This window comes from Lycium barbarum, chromosome 2 (assembly GCF_019175385.1).
Source record: "Lycium barbarum isolate Lr01 chromosome 2, ASM1917538v2, whole genome shotgun sequence".
Lineage (NCBI taxonomy): Eukaryota > Viridiplantae > Streptophyta > Magnoliopsida > Solanales > Solanaceae > Lycium > Lycium barbarum.
In genome coordinates this window covers 20841776-20858378 of record NC_083338.1, presented here as the reverse complement: position 1 = coordinate 20858378, position 16603 = coordinate 20841776, and the positions used below count along the sequence as shown (strand labels likewise).

Genomic DNA, 16603 nt, shown 5'->3' with positions numbered 1-16603 from the left:
TTACGGCAAAGTTCTAAAAATCTTTTCAGGAAAGTCTTGGTACTCGAGTAAATCGTAGTACGGCTTTCCATTCGCAGTCAAACGGGCAAGCTAAGCAGACTATTCAAACTTTGAAAGATATGTTACGAGCCTGTGTACTGGATTTCCAAGGAAGTTGGGATGATCATTTTCCTTTAATAGAGTTTGCGTATAACAATAGCTATCATGCCAGTATCAAAATGGCTCCATATGAAGCTCTATATGGTAGGAAGTGTAGGTCCTCTACCAGTTGGTTTAAAGTCAGAGAACCAAAATTATTTGGGCCAGACCTTGTTCATCATGCTATTGAAAAGGTAAAGCTTATTCAGGAATGGTTACGTACGGCTCAGAGTCGTCAGAAATCTTATGCAGATATACGACGACGAGAATTGGAGTTTCAAGTAGGTGATTAGGTATTTATGAAAATATCACCTATGAAGGACGTGATGCGGTTTGGTAAGAAAGGGAAACTTAATCCCCGATATATCAGACCTTATAAGATCGTCCGAAAGGTAGTCCAGGTAGCTTATGAATTGGAGCTACCATCAGAACTGCAAGCAGTTCATCCAGTTTTTCATATATCCATGTTGAGAAAATGTGTTGGAGATCCCTCAAGAATCGTACCTGTTGATGACATCCAAGTCACAGAGAATCTGACATACGAGGAAGAATCAGTTGTTATTCTAGACCGACAAGTCCGCAACTCAGAAACAAAGATGTGGCTTCAGTGAATGTTCTATGGAGAAGTAAGGACAAGGAAGAGATGAAGTGGGAAGCCGAAGCAGAAATGAAGTCGAAGTACCCTCATTTATTCCCTGCCGCAGCTAATACCGTCCCAGAAGAAGTCTTGCAAGATTCTGCCTTATCCGCAAATCACCCACCAGGTAAAAGTCATACCCCAACCCTTGAGAGTCAATAAGATGAGAAATATTATTCTAATCATTACATAACTGTGTGTCATTGATTACAATATCATGTAGGGCTTGTGATTAGGACTTGTGAAATGTGGGAGATTAATGGTGCTCCAATCACAAGCGATACTTTACTAACGTTTCGTGGAAGTTTGATTAACCCTTGGGTATTCCAACATTTGAGGACGAACGTTTTTGAAGGGGGGAGAATGTTACACCTCGTAGTTTGGTACGTGAAATCTATCAGGCATTAGTTGTTTTAAGTGTAGACCTGGAGGACTTCCTAGGATATGTGAGATTGTATGCACCTATCTCATGGTTACAAGGGTTTAAGTAGATCAAGGAAATTAAGTTTGTTGGATTTTATGGAAAAATATGAGGGGCAATTTTTGTCCAACTTTGAGGAAGAATATCTTTTAGTATATGAAGAGTTTTAAAGCAAAACAAAAGCCTAAATTGAAGTTCATGAAGTCTAGTTTCCAACGCAATAAACCGCTCGTCGATACGATATCGGAGTAGAGAATTATGGACGTTACAAGTTAGGCGGGCAGAGCAGGGGACTGCACTGCGCAAACGCACAGTGTCGCGCGCTGTTGCAGTGCTACAGTGCCACCAACTCTAAGCCACTACATAAGGGATAAAATTCATCTTTTTCTCCATAAAAAATTTCCCAAATGCTCTATAAAGCTCATCAAACATATAAGAGCCTATATATCACATAAAAGTGAGGATTTTGAGTAATTTCAAGTTACGGAGTATTAATCGAGGTCCGGACAACGTGTAGTCGCGATTATAGTTTCGTTTTGTGTTGGAGTTTGCTTGGAAGCAAAGTAAATCTTGAAGATCTTCCTATTCTAGCAAGGATAAGGTATGCATCTCTTTCTTAATATCGACTTAAGAATATTTACGAGAATAAGGGTTATGGATTGTTGTGTTGGTGTTGTTGAGCATGGATTGAGAATGGAAGATAGTTTGGATGTAATTGTACATGTATATCTTATAGAATCTTGATAATATTGTGTTGATGTTGTTGGTATTGTTTTGGAGTTGTTTTGGTATTTGGAGGAAGTAGATAATATAGGGGAGATGCTGCCCAAATGTTTGTAACCCAAACTAGTATTTGATAACTAGTACGAGTGAATTAATGGGAAGTATGATAAAGGTATGATTAAAAATGTATTTCTCGCCATATAGGTTCAAGTGAGGGGCGAACCTCGGAATAAAGGATCCCTTAAGTGGTGGCTTGACGGATAAGGTATGTAAGGTGTTCGTTTCTCTCTCTTTCCTTGGCATGAATCCAACTAGAGCATGGGCACGAATGTTCCATAATGAATCACTCCATTCCTATGTCATGTCGTTTAAATCTTAATGTCTCGGTTACTTGATTGATTCTTGGTATGTTATTATGTTTATCGCCATTAAGTTACTTCTTTGGCTTCGATACGAATTTCCATAATATATTCGGAGGTCACCGACCTTAGGTCACTCCGACTAAATAGTGGCTTTTATTAGGCACTTATGCATATTATTTACGTTATGTATATATATATATATATATATATATGATATATGGTGATTATGGATTGGGTTGTACGTTCTTCGGCACTAACATATAATGATTATGAATCGGGTTGTACGTTCCTCGGCACTAACATATGATGATTATGGATCGGGCCGTACGTTCCTCAGCGCTAACATATATGGATCGGGCTGCACGTTCCGCAGCAATATACTATATTTATGGATTTGGTTGTACGCTCCACAGCACTAACATTATGGATCGGGTTGCACGTTCCGCAACACGAACATACATACATATATATATATATATATATATATATATATATGTATGTCGTACGTTCTCGGATGACAGGTTATCTTTACTTTTGTTATACTTCCGCCCTATTTATGTTATTGATTTCCGCCTTACATACTCAGTACCTTTATCCGTACTAACGTCCCATCGGACGGGACGCTGCATTTCGTGCTGCAGGCCCTGACAGAGTTATTGGAGAGCAACCGCAGTAGGACTTCCAGCTTTAGCGGTGTCAGCAAGTGCTACTACCCCGGACTTGCTATCTTTTGGTAGTTTTCTACTAGTGTAATACACATTCATATGTACACTCTTAGAGGCTCATAGACATAGTGGGGTATGTAAGCATGGTATATGGTCATGTTGGCATTTTTTTGGTCTGTGATACTTTACTGTTAGCCTTGCCGGCTTTATGATATACGTTATGTTGTGGCGACCTTGTCGGTCCGCATATGTACATATGTGTTGAATGATCGGATATTTCTATGTTGGGCCTTTTCTGTGTGCAGATGTTCTTTGAGTTATGGTATGTGATGTCAGTGTTTTAAAAGGCGAGGGCGTAAGGCGGGACGTTTTACGTCTGCCTCAGTGAGGCGTAAGCCCCGAGGCACAGGGCGTAAGCCCCATGGGGTTTTAATTTTTAGTATTTTGTAAAATGATATAATTATAATAAATACTTTTAAATAGGTGAAATAGTGTAAAACATTGAAGAAAATTATAAATGATATATATATATATATATGCTCCACCCCCCCCCCCCCCCCCCCCCAACAACAAAAAAACTAATTAGAACAATCTATTATACGCTACTTACAAGTACAAGTGACTGCTCGTTATTTTTTTGAGATAGTAGAAGACAAGATAAATAATTGACAAAGAATATATATATATATATATATATATATATATGCTCCACCCCCACAAAAAAACTAATTAGAACAATCTATTATACGATACTTACAAGTACAAGTGACTGGTCGTTGCTTTTTTGAGATAGTAGAAGACAAGATAAATAATTGAAAAAAATATATATTAGGCATTCTAGCAATAAAAAAAGGTCTTGACTTTTAAATTTAATGTTTCAATTTCTTTTTAAAACATTTGAGTAATTACATGTTGACTTTTGAGAATTTGGGCATTATATTAAGGACTTATTTAATAAATTTCGTTTTAGTTCGAAGAAGTTTTCTGGGCTTACGCCCCAACACGCCCCAACAAAAAAAACTCGCCCCAAACGCCTGGGCGTACGCCCCGAATTGCTGGGCGTACGCCTTTGGAGACTTTCGCCCCGACCCATCGCCCCGAGGCATTTTTGGTACGCCCCGAAAACGCCTTTTAAAACACTGTGTGATGTGCAAAGTAACTGTTAAGTCAGGTGATTTTCGGCATACGGGTCGGAGCCCATCATACTCCTCGTTGGGGGTGTGACATACTTATTGTTATGGTTCCTGCTACTTTGATGCCACAGTCCCCAGCGTTCATAGACACTATTGTTCTTCATCTAAGTTATTTCCTGGCGACTTGCTCCGAAGACGCTCCTACATCCTTTCCGTCCGTGGTCCTGACGGTTATGGTTCAAATCGATGTCTGGACTGCCTACGACCAAGGCTTATTTGACCTTGATTAAGGGTTGTAGAAGATGCCGATATATCTACCTGATCATTTTGCTACGCGAATCTTTGACTCATACCTATTTTGAAAATCCAACCAAGTTGTCGTGGGAAATTCCAGTAAGTTTTCCTTTAACTTCAATGAAGCACTTGAGCTTTTGGGGTTTAAATCGTTAGCAAAAGCTTTTGTTGCCCATTCATCTGGCACTGCAGGCATCCGCATGTGTTCCTTCTGGAATCTTACCACGAATTCCCGCAACAGTTCTTTGTCCTACTGGGCTACTTTGAATATATATGCCTTTGACAACTTTTTTGCTCCAGCATGTGCCTCCCTAAACCTTTTTTTTTTTTAACAAAACTGATTCAATTTCATCCGGTTGCATATCATTGCCCTTCACGGTACTAGTATAAGACATCACGTGCTCTTGAGGGTCTGTGGTTCCGTCATATTTGGGCAGATCTTGCGTTTTGAACCTCTTAGTTATCAACTTCGGTGCAACACTTGGTGGGAACGACAACTTGACATATCTTTTGGAATCTGGCCCCTTTAACACTAGTGAAGCTCCCGAAATCTGATCTATCCGAATATTGAATGCCTTTAATTATTTCTCGTTGCTATCCAGTCAGCTGGTTAACTCCATTTCATTTTTTTTTCAACCGACTAGATAAAGCTTAAAGATACTTCATGATTCCTGATACTTCATTGTTACCGGAACCACTTCCGCTACTTTCTCCTTGATCTTCAGTCTTGAATGTTCTGTTACCATTAGCCAAGCCTGCACTGGTTTCACCTTTCTTTTGTAGATTCGCAATTGTCTTCTGTTGTTTTTGCAACAAGTCCAAGATTTTCGTCAAATTTTACCAGTGGCCCTTATTTCGCATTCAGCGTCACCTTTTCTTCACAAGAAGTATACTGCTTCCACATGATTGTGCCTCGGTCATTTTCAAAGTACTTATCAAATGAGATTTATTCTCTATGAGGAAGAACTTTTGTCATCCTTCAAAACGTCGTCACCAATATCTATGTCGAAGCATCAACCTTGTTCACTAAGTACGAGTCATTTCTTATCAATTTTTTAGCAAGAAGTACCTCATAATTTAGAGCAAGAATAAACCTCGAAATATATGTTATACCTTATTTTAACTGGAGTCAAAATAGTTTACAGCATCCCAGTAAATCCGGGGTTAATTAAAATTAAGAGTCGCCACCTAATTATTTATGGTGAATTAGGGCACCTAAAGTTATTTTCTAAAGTCTAACTCCGTTTTAAAGTCTATGAAACCAAAATTCTAGGTAAGGATTCAACTAATCTAGAGGGAAGGTATTAGACATCCTCTAAAATCCATTTACAAATGATTAACCGACCGGACTTAGAGTTGATTAATTAGGCTAAGTATAAGTTGTAAAAATTATGTATTAACCTATAAGGTAATTGATTTAAACCAAGAAGGGTGGGAATTAATGTTTTAAAGTGAAAGGCAATGACTAACTTTATATTTGAAACCAATTGATATTTAAACGTTAAACTGCTTTTCAATATGGCCTAACTGAACTTAACTTCCAGTTTCTCTTCTTCTTTTTTTCTCGTCTTCTTTTGCTTAAAAACACTTGACAGCATTTTTTTGACCTTTCTTCATCTTTCTTACTTAATATTCCCATTACAACCTAAGCTCCTGGATTACTAGTTATAGATGAAATTCAGCATAACTAAATAAAATCAATTGCTGGTTCTTTGTTCAACAAGTATCACACAAGCAAATAGAGACAAATAAACTACACAACGAAACAAATTAGGAACATTTAACCAAGGTCCGTAACCCATGCAGTTCGAAAATGGAAAGGATAGAAAACAGAGGCATAATCAGCAGCTTATAGCAAGCCCGTCAGCTGTTTGCCTAATAGATGCGGTAATTTACACAGAGAAAATAGCGGCGATAAGCGACATCATCCTCGTGGATGTGGCAGCAAGGTTGTCGAGCAACTCGAGGATGTTTGGGATTCGAAATTCCCAGTTCATGCAAACAAAAAGGAAAAAAAATAGGATTAGAGCAGTGGCATGATTCGAGATTTTATAATTGGCAACCAATCATAACAGCAATTTCAATATCCCAAACCAAAACAGATGACTGGTCATATACGTTCATGCACATAATCAAACAACAATACACTTGCAATGTAGGGACGAAGAAAAAAAAAAGATGGACAGGCAGAAAACATGAGATGCCTTACAGGTCTGAGACAAAAGGATCAGAGCACAGTTACAAACGGCTGAACAAGCTACTTCTCAATTTTAAACTCATCTACTAAATGAAAATCAAGTAAAGACATGTTCTAAATTTTTGAACTTGACAAGACAGTTTTGCTAACTCTTAGCTTGTTCCTCTAGTTGAACTAACACTAAATAAGCCAGTTTCATACTCATCATTAAGTTACAGATGATTACATTAACAATTTTCAAATGTGGACTCAATCATAGTTTTAAGAATAAAGAGTTCAAAGGGAATGCAATTAAAATGGAACCTACTGTGATCCAAACAGGAGACTGCTACATTTATTTGGGATGAAATAAAGTAAAGGAAAAGTTATTGACATCGCTGAATACCTGGTTTATGGATGCTACTAAAAGAATCATAAGTTGCTAACATATGTATTTGGCATTTAAGAACAGCAAGGAAACTAGGGACAAACACATACATCAGCTATATTTTTATTTTTTTTAACTATAACGACAAGTTCTTGAAAATGAACTAAGCATTATGCTTTTACAACAGAAGCGGGAGAACATCAATTCGTACTTTGCGCACACAGAATGATGCTAAAGGAAAATCAACTACGTGATCAGATCAAATACACTTGTGGTTTTAAAACAACAGTCATCCGGAATAGTAAAGCAAAGGCCAGTCAAAGGGTCAAAACACAATTACCAAAAATGGCCAACGCCTAAGCAAAGTTGCTTTGGAACATTCCTTTCAGGAGAGGCAGCAGCCATTAGGGGTGGGGAACATCAAGCAACATTAGATCCTTAATCGCTAGACCAAACTGATTTGGGAGAATACACTTAGCTATATTTCAAATTAGGAGCAGACCTATTTAATCAACAAAATGGACCAAAACTCATGCTTGTTCTACTAACTAATGCCTAAAGAAATTCCGAGTCTAAACATAATGGCACGAAATGCAGGGAAAGCAATAACTAAAGGACTGATTTTACTTAATCTTGAAATCATAATGAAGGTGAACTAAATACTAAATGGCGCATGGTTTGCAAGAAGGAAAATAAGGCCAGAATCCCTGTAAATGAACTATCATCAGCCCTCAAATATATATATCCTAAACAACACAAAACTTAATCTAACATAAGCTTCAACTAAACGAAAGACACATGAAGAACAAACATCCGACTTCGGCACAAACAATAAATGGAAGCTGATTCAGCTAGGTAACCCGAATAAATCCTTCAATCAAAGCAAAACACAATCTACATAAAGATTCTTGCTTTTATCAAACACCCATTACAATATAATGGACTGAGTTTTGATTCACGCTTTTTGTCGAACGGGTAGAGTATAAAGTTTGGTTTAGTCAACAACAGCGATACAACAAATATAGTCCATGATATGCCATAGTATACTGCTTTTATACACAGTGTATATATGTTTATATGCTAATCCAGTGAGCTGAACTATTCAGTTCCTACAGCGATAGGGGTTCATGACTTAAAATGAACTAACTCACATATTAAACCAAACCAACCAAGAAAAATCAGATATTGAACCTTTATGAAACCGAATGGATTTAAACCAAAAACAACTTAAACATACTCCTCCAAAATCCCTACGTATATTATGCGAACAGATCACAGAACCTAACGACGTGATTTTTCTACAACCTAACTAATGTCGAATGAGAAGAAGGAAGAACAAGGTCGAGTATTACCTCTTGTGGCTGCAGTGAACTAAGGCGACGAGGTCTCGAATCCACTCTCTCGTATTGATAGATCCGAACTCCGAGCCAAATAAAGTTGATTGAAAGTATTGAGGGCTTTAAAGAACTAAAGTTTTCGTATTTCGTATTTCGAAAAAAGGGCCAGAACACAGGATTTTGTATTACCAGTCTTTTTTTTTCGGCTGAGGGCTTAAAGCCCCATTTTATAGTAGACGAAAATTAGGGTTCCTTCACTCATTTTTGGGCGGGGTTTTCAACTTGAATTCCATTTGAAAATCACAAATCGAATCCTTAAAGCTGCTCCTTTTCAGAAATTTCAGAAGTTGTTTTGGCCATTTGCGTTTGACCAGATCGTTGAAGACAAGAAGGGGAAGTGTTTGCACGAAAATGGGGTGTCAAAATCTGTGATGTTGAAAGAGAGACTGAACTTTGCTAAAATGGAAGGGAGGAAGAAGAAGAAGACAAGGGGTGCGTCTGGAGGGCCACTCAAAAATGGAAAAAACGACAGCTCTATTTCGGGTCAAGGTGTTGGCAATTTCATGAAAAAGGAAATGGGGAAGGGAGATGAGGAAGAGAGAGGGAGGAGAGAGAGAGCAGAGAGACGAGAGAGAAGGCGGTAAGGTGCGGCTACGTTTTTTTGTTGTTCATTAGGGGTGATGAAATAATACCATATGGGCCGGGTCGGTTTCGGGTATGGAACGGGTATGGACTTGGACGGGTAGAAATAGTGGACCTCGTATGGGCTGGTCGGTGAAGTGATAGTGTGTTGTTGGGCGGGTCGTGTGAAAGGCGTAGTGGGTAATTATTTGGCTGATTGTATTTGTTGTTTGGGCCATTAATTTGTTCCGAATTTCCTGGCCTTTCTCCTCCTTTATTTTAATTATTTTTTGGGCTTCTAATTTAATAACTAGTACAATATATATTATGTGAAGACAAATAATAATTAGTATGTAGAAAGTAAAGGCTTTAATAAAAGAAAAATTAATTTAACGAGTACAAATCCTAAAATGAGATGACGATGAACCATTTTGAAAGTTGTGATAAAGTAATGCTAGTAACGTTGATAGTAAAATAGTGAAAATTAATAATAGTGAAAATAAAGAAGGGACAAAATTGGGTGTCAACAATATAGTGATTCACAAGTGCAAATAATTTACTCTAATAATTTGCCACAATTCATTAGTTCATAAGTTGAACACGAATATTTTCTAGATATATATACACCATTCTCTAAATACTCGTCAAGCACTTTTCCTTACTTGCCTTATTTATGCAAGTTTACCGACTAGATTAAAATTTTGAGTTCTTCTAAGAAACTTTTAAAGTTGACTTTATCACATTCTCCAATCTCTTTGGATGAGAAAGAAATACTTCATGGTACCGCTAGACCACAATAACATAGGAGACAAGTGTATCCTAGTAGCAATGTAAGTATTCTCAATTATATTGAAATATGGATGTATAATCTCAAGTTTAGAAAAATCACCAAACTTAATTAATGTACATCTCTTTTTGTCAAACACGCAAAATACACAAAGTAAAGATATATTATGCTTCTCTCAAGAGACATCAAATTCACACTAAACAATTTCAAGTATAAATATGAACTATCCAATTTATGTCCCTCCATAACTTGAAAGTAAACTCAACATAATCTTTGTGTAATGGTCTAACAAATGACTATAAACATGTCAAATATGTTATTTCTAAATTTAGCATGCATTTAAGATCATCACAAAGTTGGTTATCTATCCCAATATTTATGAAACACGCTCCACAAAAATTAGAAACTCATGAATAAGTCAAATTAAGAAAGTAGAACCTAATTTTGCTACTACTTTATCCTTGAGTCATCACCTTAACTGTTGCTCTTATGGTGATTGGGTAAGAACCTTTATATGTGAGCAATACTTGTTACAATGATCCCATGGATTTTGTTTGTATCATCGGTTTGGAATCAAAACATAGGACCCAAATTCCTTCCTTTATTTGCTATCAAGATAATATAATTCCTTGACGACGCCAAATATATTTGCATCTTGAAGTGTCATATTACTGAACATATCTTTTAAGTAAGAAAACGTTAGTCCTTTCAACAAAAATTTTAAAAAATAAATCTTACGTGAGCCAATAATATAAAACATCTTTTCATGATCTCAAGAATGTTTTAAAGGTATTTACGTAAGCCTAATCCATGTCTTACAACCTTAAAAATAAAATTTCACGTATTTTCATGCATATATACTACCTAGGGGTGTCAAATTGGCGGGTTGAGTTGAAATTGGCCCAATCAAAATGGGCTGAGGTAATAAATGGGTTGGGCTAACATTGACCCAAAAGTTACTTGAGCTGAAATTGGCTAAAAATGGGCTGGGTCATGACCTGCCCAACTTGACCTAGTTTTTTTTTAAAGGGTCTATTTTCTAGAAAAACATTTTTTCGTGAAAAATATTTTTCTTGAAAATTATTTTCGCGGATTTTTCATGAAAAATATTTTTGAGGAAAACATTTTCCGTGGTAAATATTTTCGAGAAAAACATTTTTTGTGAAAAATATTTCCCTTCATATTAAACATACCACAAACTTATAAGATACATGATGCAAGAAAAGTGTATACATAAAAAAAATCTCAAGCAATAAATCCAAATTTAAGTAAATCTTAAAAATGGGCTAGAATTGGGCTAAGTTGGAGATCACTTTAAAATAGATTATGTTGGGTTGGGCTAAAATCAGCCCACTATAAAAATATATTGAGCCCAACCCATAAAATTTTGGACGGATTGGACGGACCATCACCTTTTGAGCCAAATTTGACACCCCTAATACTACCTAATGGTATATCAACAAACCAATTTCATTTGGTAAAAGAGTTAACTACCGTAATAACTATTGTTAATCCTAATCATATTATGCATATAAGACACAACGTATATATTACGAGATCAATCTATCCTATAATATTTATATATTGATTTCATAAACATGAAGGATAGATAATTAAAGAAATTAGTAAAAAAAAAGTAGAACCTCATTTGCAAAGTAACTTTCTTCTTGATCAGGTGCTATGCACTTGCTACCTTTTCGCACCTTTCTAATTTTGCGAGAAGGTGCATCCTTTCTTCTTACATCATTTCACAATTTGTATTAAAAAATGTGTGATTTTCCCTTCAAGTCTCTTTTCGAGTTCGCTACTTCCAGTATATCTGTCAGCAGTGCTATATATTTTTTTTAAAAAATTATTTCACTTTCACTTTAATTATGCGAAAAACTTTGGCACTAGATCTGCAGGCATCAATTTTCAAGAATACTTCTTTCATCTGATTTCCTCCTTGTTGTTTTCTTGGAATTTTGTTTACATCATCCATTGGTAATTTTCATTCACTATTAGGTCTCCATAAATTAAAGACCATTCATGCATAGAAACTAATTTGACAATAGTCATAATGACCAATAACTGTGATGTCGCCCATATTGTTCTGTGAGCTCTAAATTTGTTGCGTTCCAAAGGGAGATGACAACATTTAAGAAGATTCTAATTTCTACTGTGTGATTTCATTCAAAGCAGTGCCTTTTGGCATTTGGGTTACATTGTTCTTCGCAGCAGACAACGGTTGAACTGAATTTCTCCTGTAACCGGATCGGCCACCGGAGCAGTTGTGTTGTTCAACAACTCTTTGATAGCAGTGTTGGCTTGGTCTCCAATGTTTGCCATAACTACGAATTACCTAATTTCACGAATTTACGAGTGATTAGTAAGATACTTAGAGCAACAAAACAATACCACAATAATCTTTAGCTCCACGGTGGGCGCCAAACTGTTTACCTCAATAAAGGTATAGTTTAATTTGTTGGTGGTTTAAAGGATACGTGAATTGATTTGTTATGGATAAGAATAAGTAACTAACAATTGATAGTGAAATCTAGTAAATATAAGACAGAAAATGTAATATAATAAGCCTAAGCCGAATCAGCCCATAAGTGTTTCTTCAATAGTGCTGACTCCGGATAAACACTTGGCTTTGATTAGCTCTGAGCCTCGGTACAAAAAGAATAAGAAATGCTTTATGAATTGTTGCTCATAATAGAATATCAATGTTAAGCTAGGATTAATTGGATGCCTTACAATAAAATTAGTACCTCTACTTATACTAGAGTTCTGGGGTGCATGATCCACAAATCATGCCCCCTTAATTATTAATATTAATGTTGCAATAAAAGGTAATTAAAAAGTGATAAAGGATAATAAAGGGTAATAAAGCCTAATAAAAGCTAATAAAGGCTGGAGGAAACTTAGGGTCTTCTGTAACGCCTCTATAACAGTCATATCTTGAATTGCTCCTTATCCGGCCACAGGTTTGTATCCGGTGTCCTCATGGTTGAGTCACTGCTGACTGGCCATTCTTGCTATGTGTCGCTTACTAACTCGCCCAACTCTTGAAATCGGTTTTTACCGTATACAATAGCTATGTTATGTTTAGGATTATTTCAAAATTGAAATTATGGAGAAAATATAGCCACTAAAATTTCTATTGATTGTTTTAGACTATAAATTAAATTTTTTTCCTCTAAAGTTTTGTGCCTAATCAATTAAAACACCTTCACATAATTAGGACAAAAAGTATTAGTGGCGGAGTAGGAAATTTTGTCTAGAGTCTTCGAATTTTGAGGAAGTAATATATAATATATATGTTATGGGCGTTCAATATGTAATATATATATGTTTTAATACGTAATAATTGATGTCTACACGGACCACGGTATAATTTTTTGGCGAAAATTGTTTGGTTGAACACCCTTCAAGGAACTTATTTCTCATGATTTGGAATATGCTCCATTCCATTTTGGATAAAGTAGTCGTTCTTTACGCTCTGTATTTTAAAACACTGATTGAGAGTATAGATAAATGGTGATATTCCTTTGAAGGAGTAGCTTTGCACCTTGTAAAGGTGATTGCTTTGCTTGTTCTTTAAGCCATCTTCGTCGTCCTTCTCACTTAAATTTGTACAAACATTTTCTTTAGTTATGTATTATATATGCATTCCTTGAAATGTTCTTTTGGTTGATAACTCAATTTTTTCCCCCATTAATAGCTCCTTTTCACTGTTCTACCTGAAAATAAGAATCAAAGATCATTTTAAATGTCTGATTTAGATGAGATGATGTAGTTTTATCTTTTAGGTGGCTATTTTTTTTTAATACTAAAATTCTAATTTTTTATTCATAGTCACTAAGAGGTTTTGAAGGGGAGCCTTGACGTAACTGATAAAGTTGCTGTCATATGACCAGGAGGTCACGGGTTTTAGTCGTGAAAACAGCCTCTCGCAGAAATGCAAGGTAAGACTGCGTACGATGGACCCTTGTGGTCCGCCCTTCCCTGGACCCCGCGCATAGCGGGAGCTTAGTGCACCGGGCTGCCCTTTGCCCTTTTTAGTCACTAAGAGATTCAGTTATGACGTCCTCTGAACTACTAATGTAAAGGTTCAGTTATGACGTCCTGTGTCAACTATACTTAATTTTCAAGCGTGGTGCTCTTAGAGAGAGAACCAATTGAACGAAAATTTGTGCGCCTTGATGCTACACTAGAGCAACAATTAAGCTAGGCGAAGCACACAACCCAGGCTTCACTAAGTTTTAGAGATTAAGCATGCTTTAAGCGGTCCTTTTAACTGCCAATCAGAGGTTGTGTCAATGATTCTTACAAAAAAAATTCTGTGTGCATGATCATCAGGTACATCGATTATCTCTTCTTAGGAGATTATGTTGATAGGGGCCAGCACAGCTTGGAGACTATGACTCTTCTCCTTGCTTTAAAGGTACCTGTTTTTTCTGGATGTTAGTTCTGCTTTTACCTTTTGAATTAATCAATTATCTTTAATGCGATTAATGCTTGATTTAGGTTGAGTATCCCCACAACGTTCATTTAATTCGAGGGAACCATGAAGCGGCAGATATTAATGCGCTTTTCGGCTTTCGAATTGAGTGCATTGAACGCATGGTATGGTATCATTTACTGGAAAAGAACTCCAGCTTTCGGGTTTGCTACCTTCTACTGATGTTCATATCTGGAACAGAGTGAGAGAGATGGAATCTGGGCTTGGCATCGGATTAATAGGTTGTTCAATTGGCTTCCTCTCGCAGCGCTAATTGAGAAAAAAATAATCTGCATGCACGGTGGCATTGGAAGGTCAATTAATCATATAGAACAGATAGAGAATATCCAGCGTCCTATCACCATGGAAGCAGGGTCGATCATTCTGATGGATTTGTTGTGGTTAGTTTCTGTCTTTTCTTTTCCTTATGTCATTACTTTTGATGATCTCCTACTTTCTCACATTACTTTGGGCATCTAGGTCTGACCCAACTGAAAATGATAGTGTTGAAGGATTAAGACCAAATGCAAGAGGTCCAGGGTTGGTTACTTTTGGGGTGAGTAATTCTTTCAGTCTCTTCTTAGTTCTTTCAGCGTAATGAAATTCATTTTCACTCGAGCGCTTTTAGACTTCAGTCTTTTGGAAGCTGCCACATTCTTTTTCAGTTGTATCAACTGTATTCTCTTCCAAAGGACCCAGTATAGAAGGAACTGGCATTTGAACCAAAAAAATCAGCCTCCACCTCCCCTCCATTACTCATATTTTTTCATTGATTGCTTGTGTTTTTTCCATTTTTTCAAGTACAATCTTTTTGGTATCCATTCTTGCCCTGCTATTTGCGATAATTCTACCTTTTAACTACAAGGATTTGAGCAATTTTAATTTTGTCTGCAATTTCATTGCACTCTGAGTCCTTAAATGGTAATTTGGTTCAGTCAGTTGGGTGTCCTTAAAGTTTCTTATAGGTATCAGGGACATCATTTTGCTGTTTCTGGTTTTGGTCTGTGGAAACCGTGGGTCATTCTTCTATCTTATTTCGAAAGGTGTTTGGTTGAGTGCAGTTTCTCTAGCATTGCCTGTGTGCTCATAAGCCTTTGCCTATGTGCAGCCTGATCGTGTGATGGAATTTTGCAACAACAATGATCTTCAACTGATAGTGCGAGCGCACGAATGTGTGATGGATGGCTTTGAACGATTTGCTCAGGGACATCTAATTACACTTTTTTCAGCCACCAATTACTGTGGTATGTTCTAATTTAGGATGTTCGAAAATTGGGAAGTTTCCTATTTATCTTTTATGCAAATATTTGTCTGGCTTTTTCTTAAATAGTTATTTTTTACTGCAGGAACTGCTAATGCTGGTGCAATCTTGGTATTGGGTAGAGATGTTGTAGTGGTTCCCAAACTTATTCACCCATTGCCACCGGCACTTTCATCACCAGAAAATTCACCTGAGCGCATGGAAGACACTTGGATGCAGGTTCAATATTTCCAGATCTTTTGCTTCGACTTAAATGCTAACAGACCGCCTACGCCAACTAGAGGTCATCCTCAAACTGCCAATGATCGAGGTTCTCTTGCTTGGATTTAGATAGATAGTGAAGATTGTTTCCTACACTTCAGGCTCATGCTAATGTAGGGGGAATTCCAGTTGTATGTACAGCATGATGCCATTTGGAAAATGGTGGAGTTATAGATATCTTCTCGAAGAGATGAGGCTTTGAGGCCCTAGGAATCTTCGACAGAATGCACAGGCTTTAGACAGAACAAGATTGGACTTCGCAGGTTGCATACGCATCAGTTTGTCTTGATGGAAACAGTTGGGGTTTAGAGTTGCCCTTTGTAAATTAAGCCACATGCAGGTAGAACGAATTTAGAGTCTTTGTTGTTATCAAGGGTTTGTAGTGCTGGATTTTGTTTTGTTTATTGTACTAGTTTTTCATCGTTGGTAGAAGGAATTTAGAGTCTTTGTTGTTTCCTTGTTTAGGTGTATTATTTTTGTCTATGGTAAAAGAGGACTTCAGGTCCACTATATTATTGGTGAAATATATAATGCTAAATATCTGGTGGGAGTTCTTGTATCATAGAGGGGTGTTAGTTTGTGTAATTTGTGATGATACCTTGTACAATGTAACTATTTTGAAGAAGAAAAAAAGTTTTATCTCAAAAGAAAATGATGAAGGGGAGGAATGGCTGATTGTTTTCTCTTTTATTTTCCATGTTATATATTCCCTTTGAAGAAACGTAGAAATTTACACCTTAAATTTGAGACGACATGGAGGTTTACTTTTGGTTGCATCCAGTGCCATTATTTTTTTACCAGAATTACTTTGTGGTAACACTTGTATTAATTGGCCCTAGATTGGAGACTTTGTCTTATTCTCAAAAAGAAGAAAAAGAAAAAGAAAAAGAAAGAATGGAGACCATGACACTCC

General features: G+C 36.7%; 2 protein-coding genes across 2 annotated transcripts; both read left to right on the top strand.

Annotated features, from left to right (window-relative positions):
- The first annotated feature begins 218 nt into the window (after positions 1–218).
- On the top strand, positions 219–749 carry LOC132628448 (uncharacterized). Its single transcript, XM_060344228.1, has 2 exons — positions 219–419; positions 540–749. Exons 1-2 carry the CDS (start codon positions 219–221, stop codon positions 747–749), a joined length of 411 nt encoding a protein of 136 aa, XP_060200211.1.
- A 12782-nt stretch (positions 750–13531) lies between these two features.
- Positions 13532–16342, top strand: LOC132629393 (serine/threonine-protein phosphatase BSL3-like). The gene is made up of 6 exons (XM_060345056.1): positions 13532–14111; positions 14195–14293; positions 14370–14569; positions 14649–14724; positions 15277–15412; positions 15515–16342. The coding sequence occupies exons 1-6, from the start codon at positions 14016–14018 to the stop codon at positions 15757–15759; spliced, it is 852 nt and encodes a 283-aa protein (XP_060201039.1). The 5' UTR covers positions 13532–14015; the 3' UTR covers positions 15760–16342.
- Positions 16343–16603: the final 261 nt, after the last annotated feature.

Excerpts from the sequence above, each read along its gene's own strand:
- LOC132629393 (XM_060345056.1), top strand. The coding sequence starts at position 14,016 with ATGATCATCAGGTACATCGATTATCTCTTCTTAGGAGATTATGTTGAT. Across the intron at positions 14,725-15,276 it reads CAGGGTTGGTTACTTTTGGG|CCTGATCGTGTGATGGAATT; the intron begins GTGAGTAATTCT and ends GCCTATGTGCAG. Across the intron at positions 15,413-15,514 it reads TTCAGCCACCAATTACTGTG|GAACTGCTAATGCTGGTGCA; the intron begins GTATGTTCTAAT and ends TTTTTACTGCAG.
- LOC132628448 (XM_060344228.1), top strand. The coding sequence starts at position 219 with ATGGCTCCATATGAAGCTCTATATGGTAGGAAGTGTAGGTCCTCTACC. Across the intron at positions 420-539 it reads GACGAGAATTGGAGTTTCAA|GTAGCTTATGAATTGGAGCT; the intron begins GTAGGTGATTAG and ends AAGGTAGTCCAG.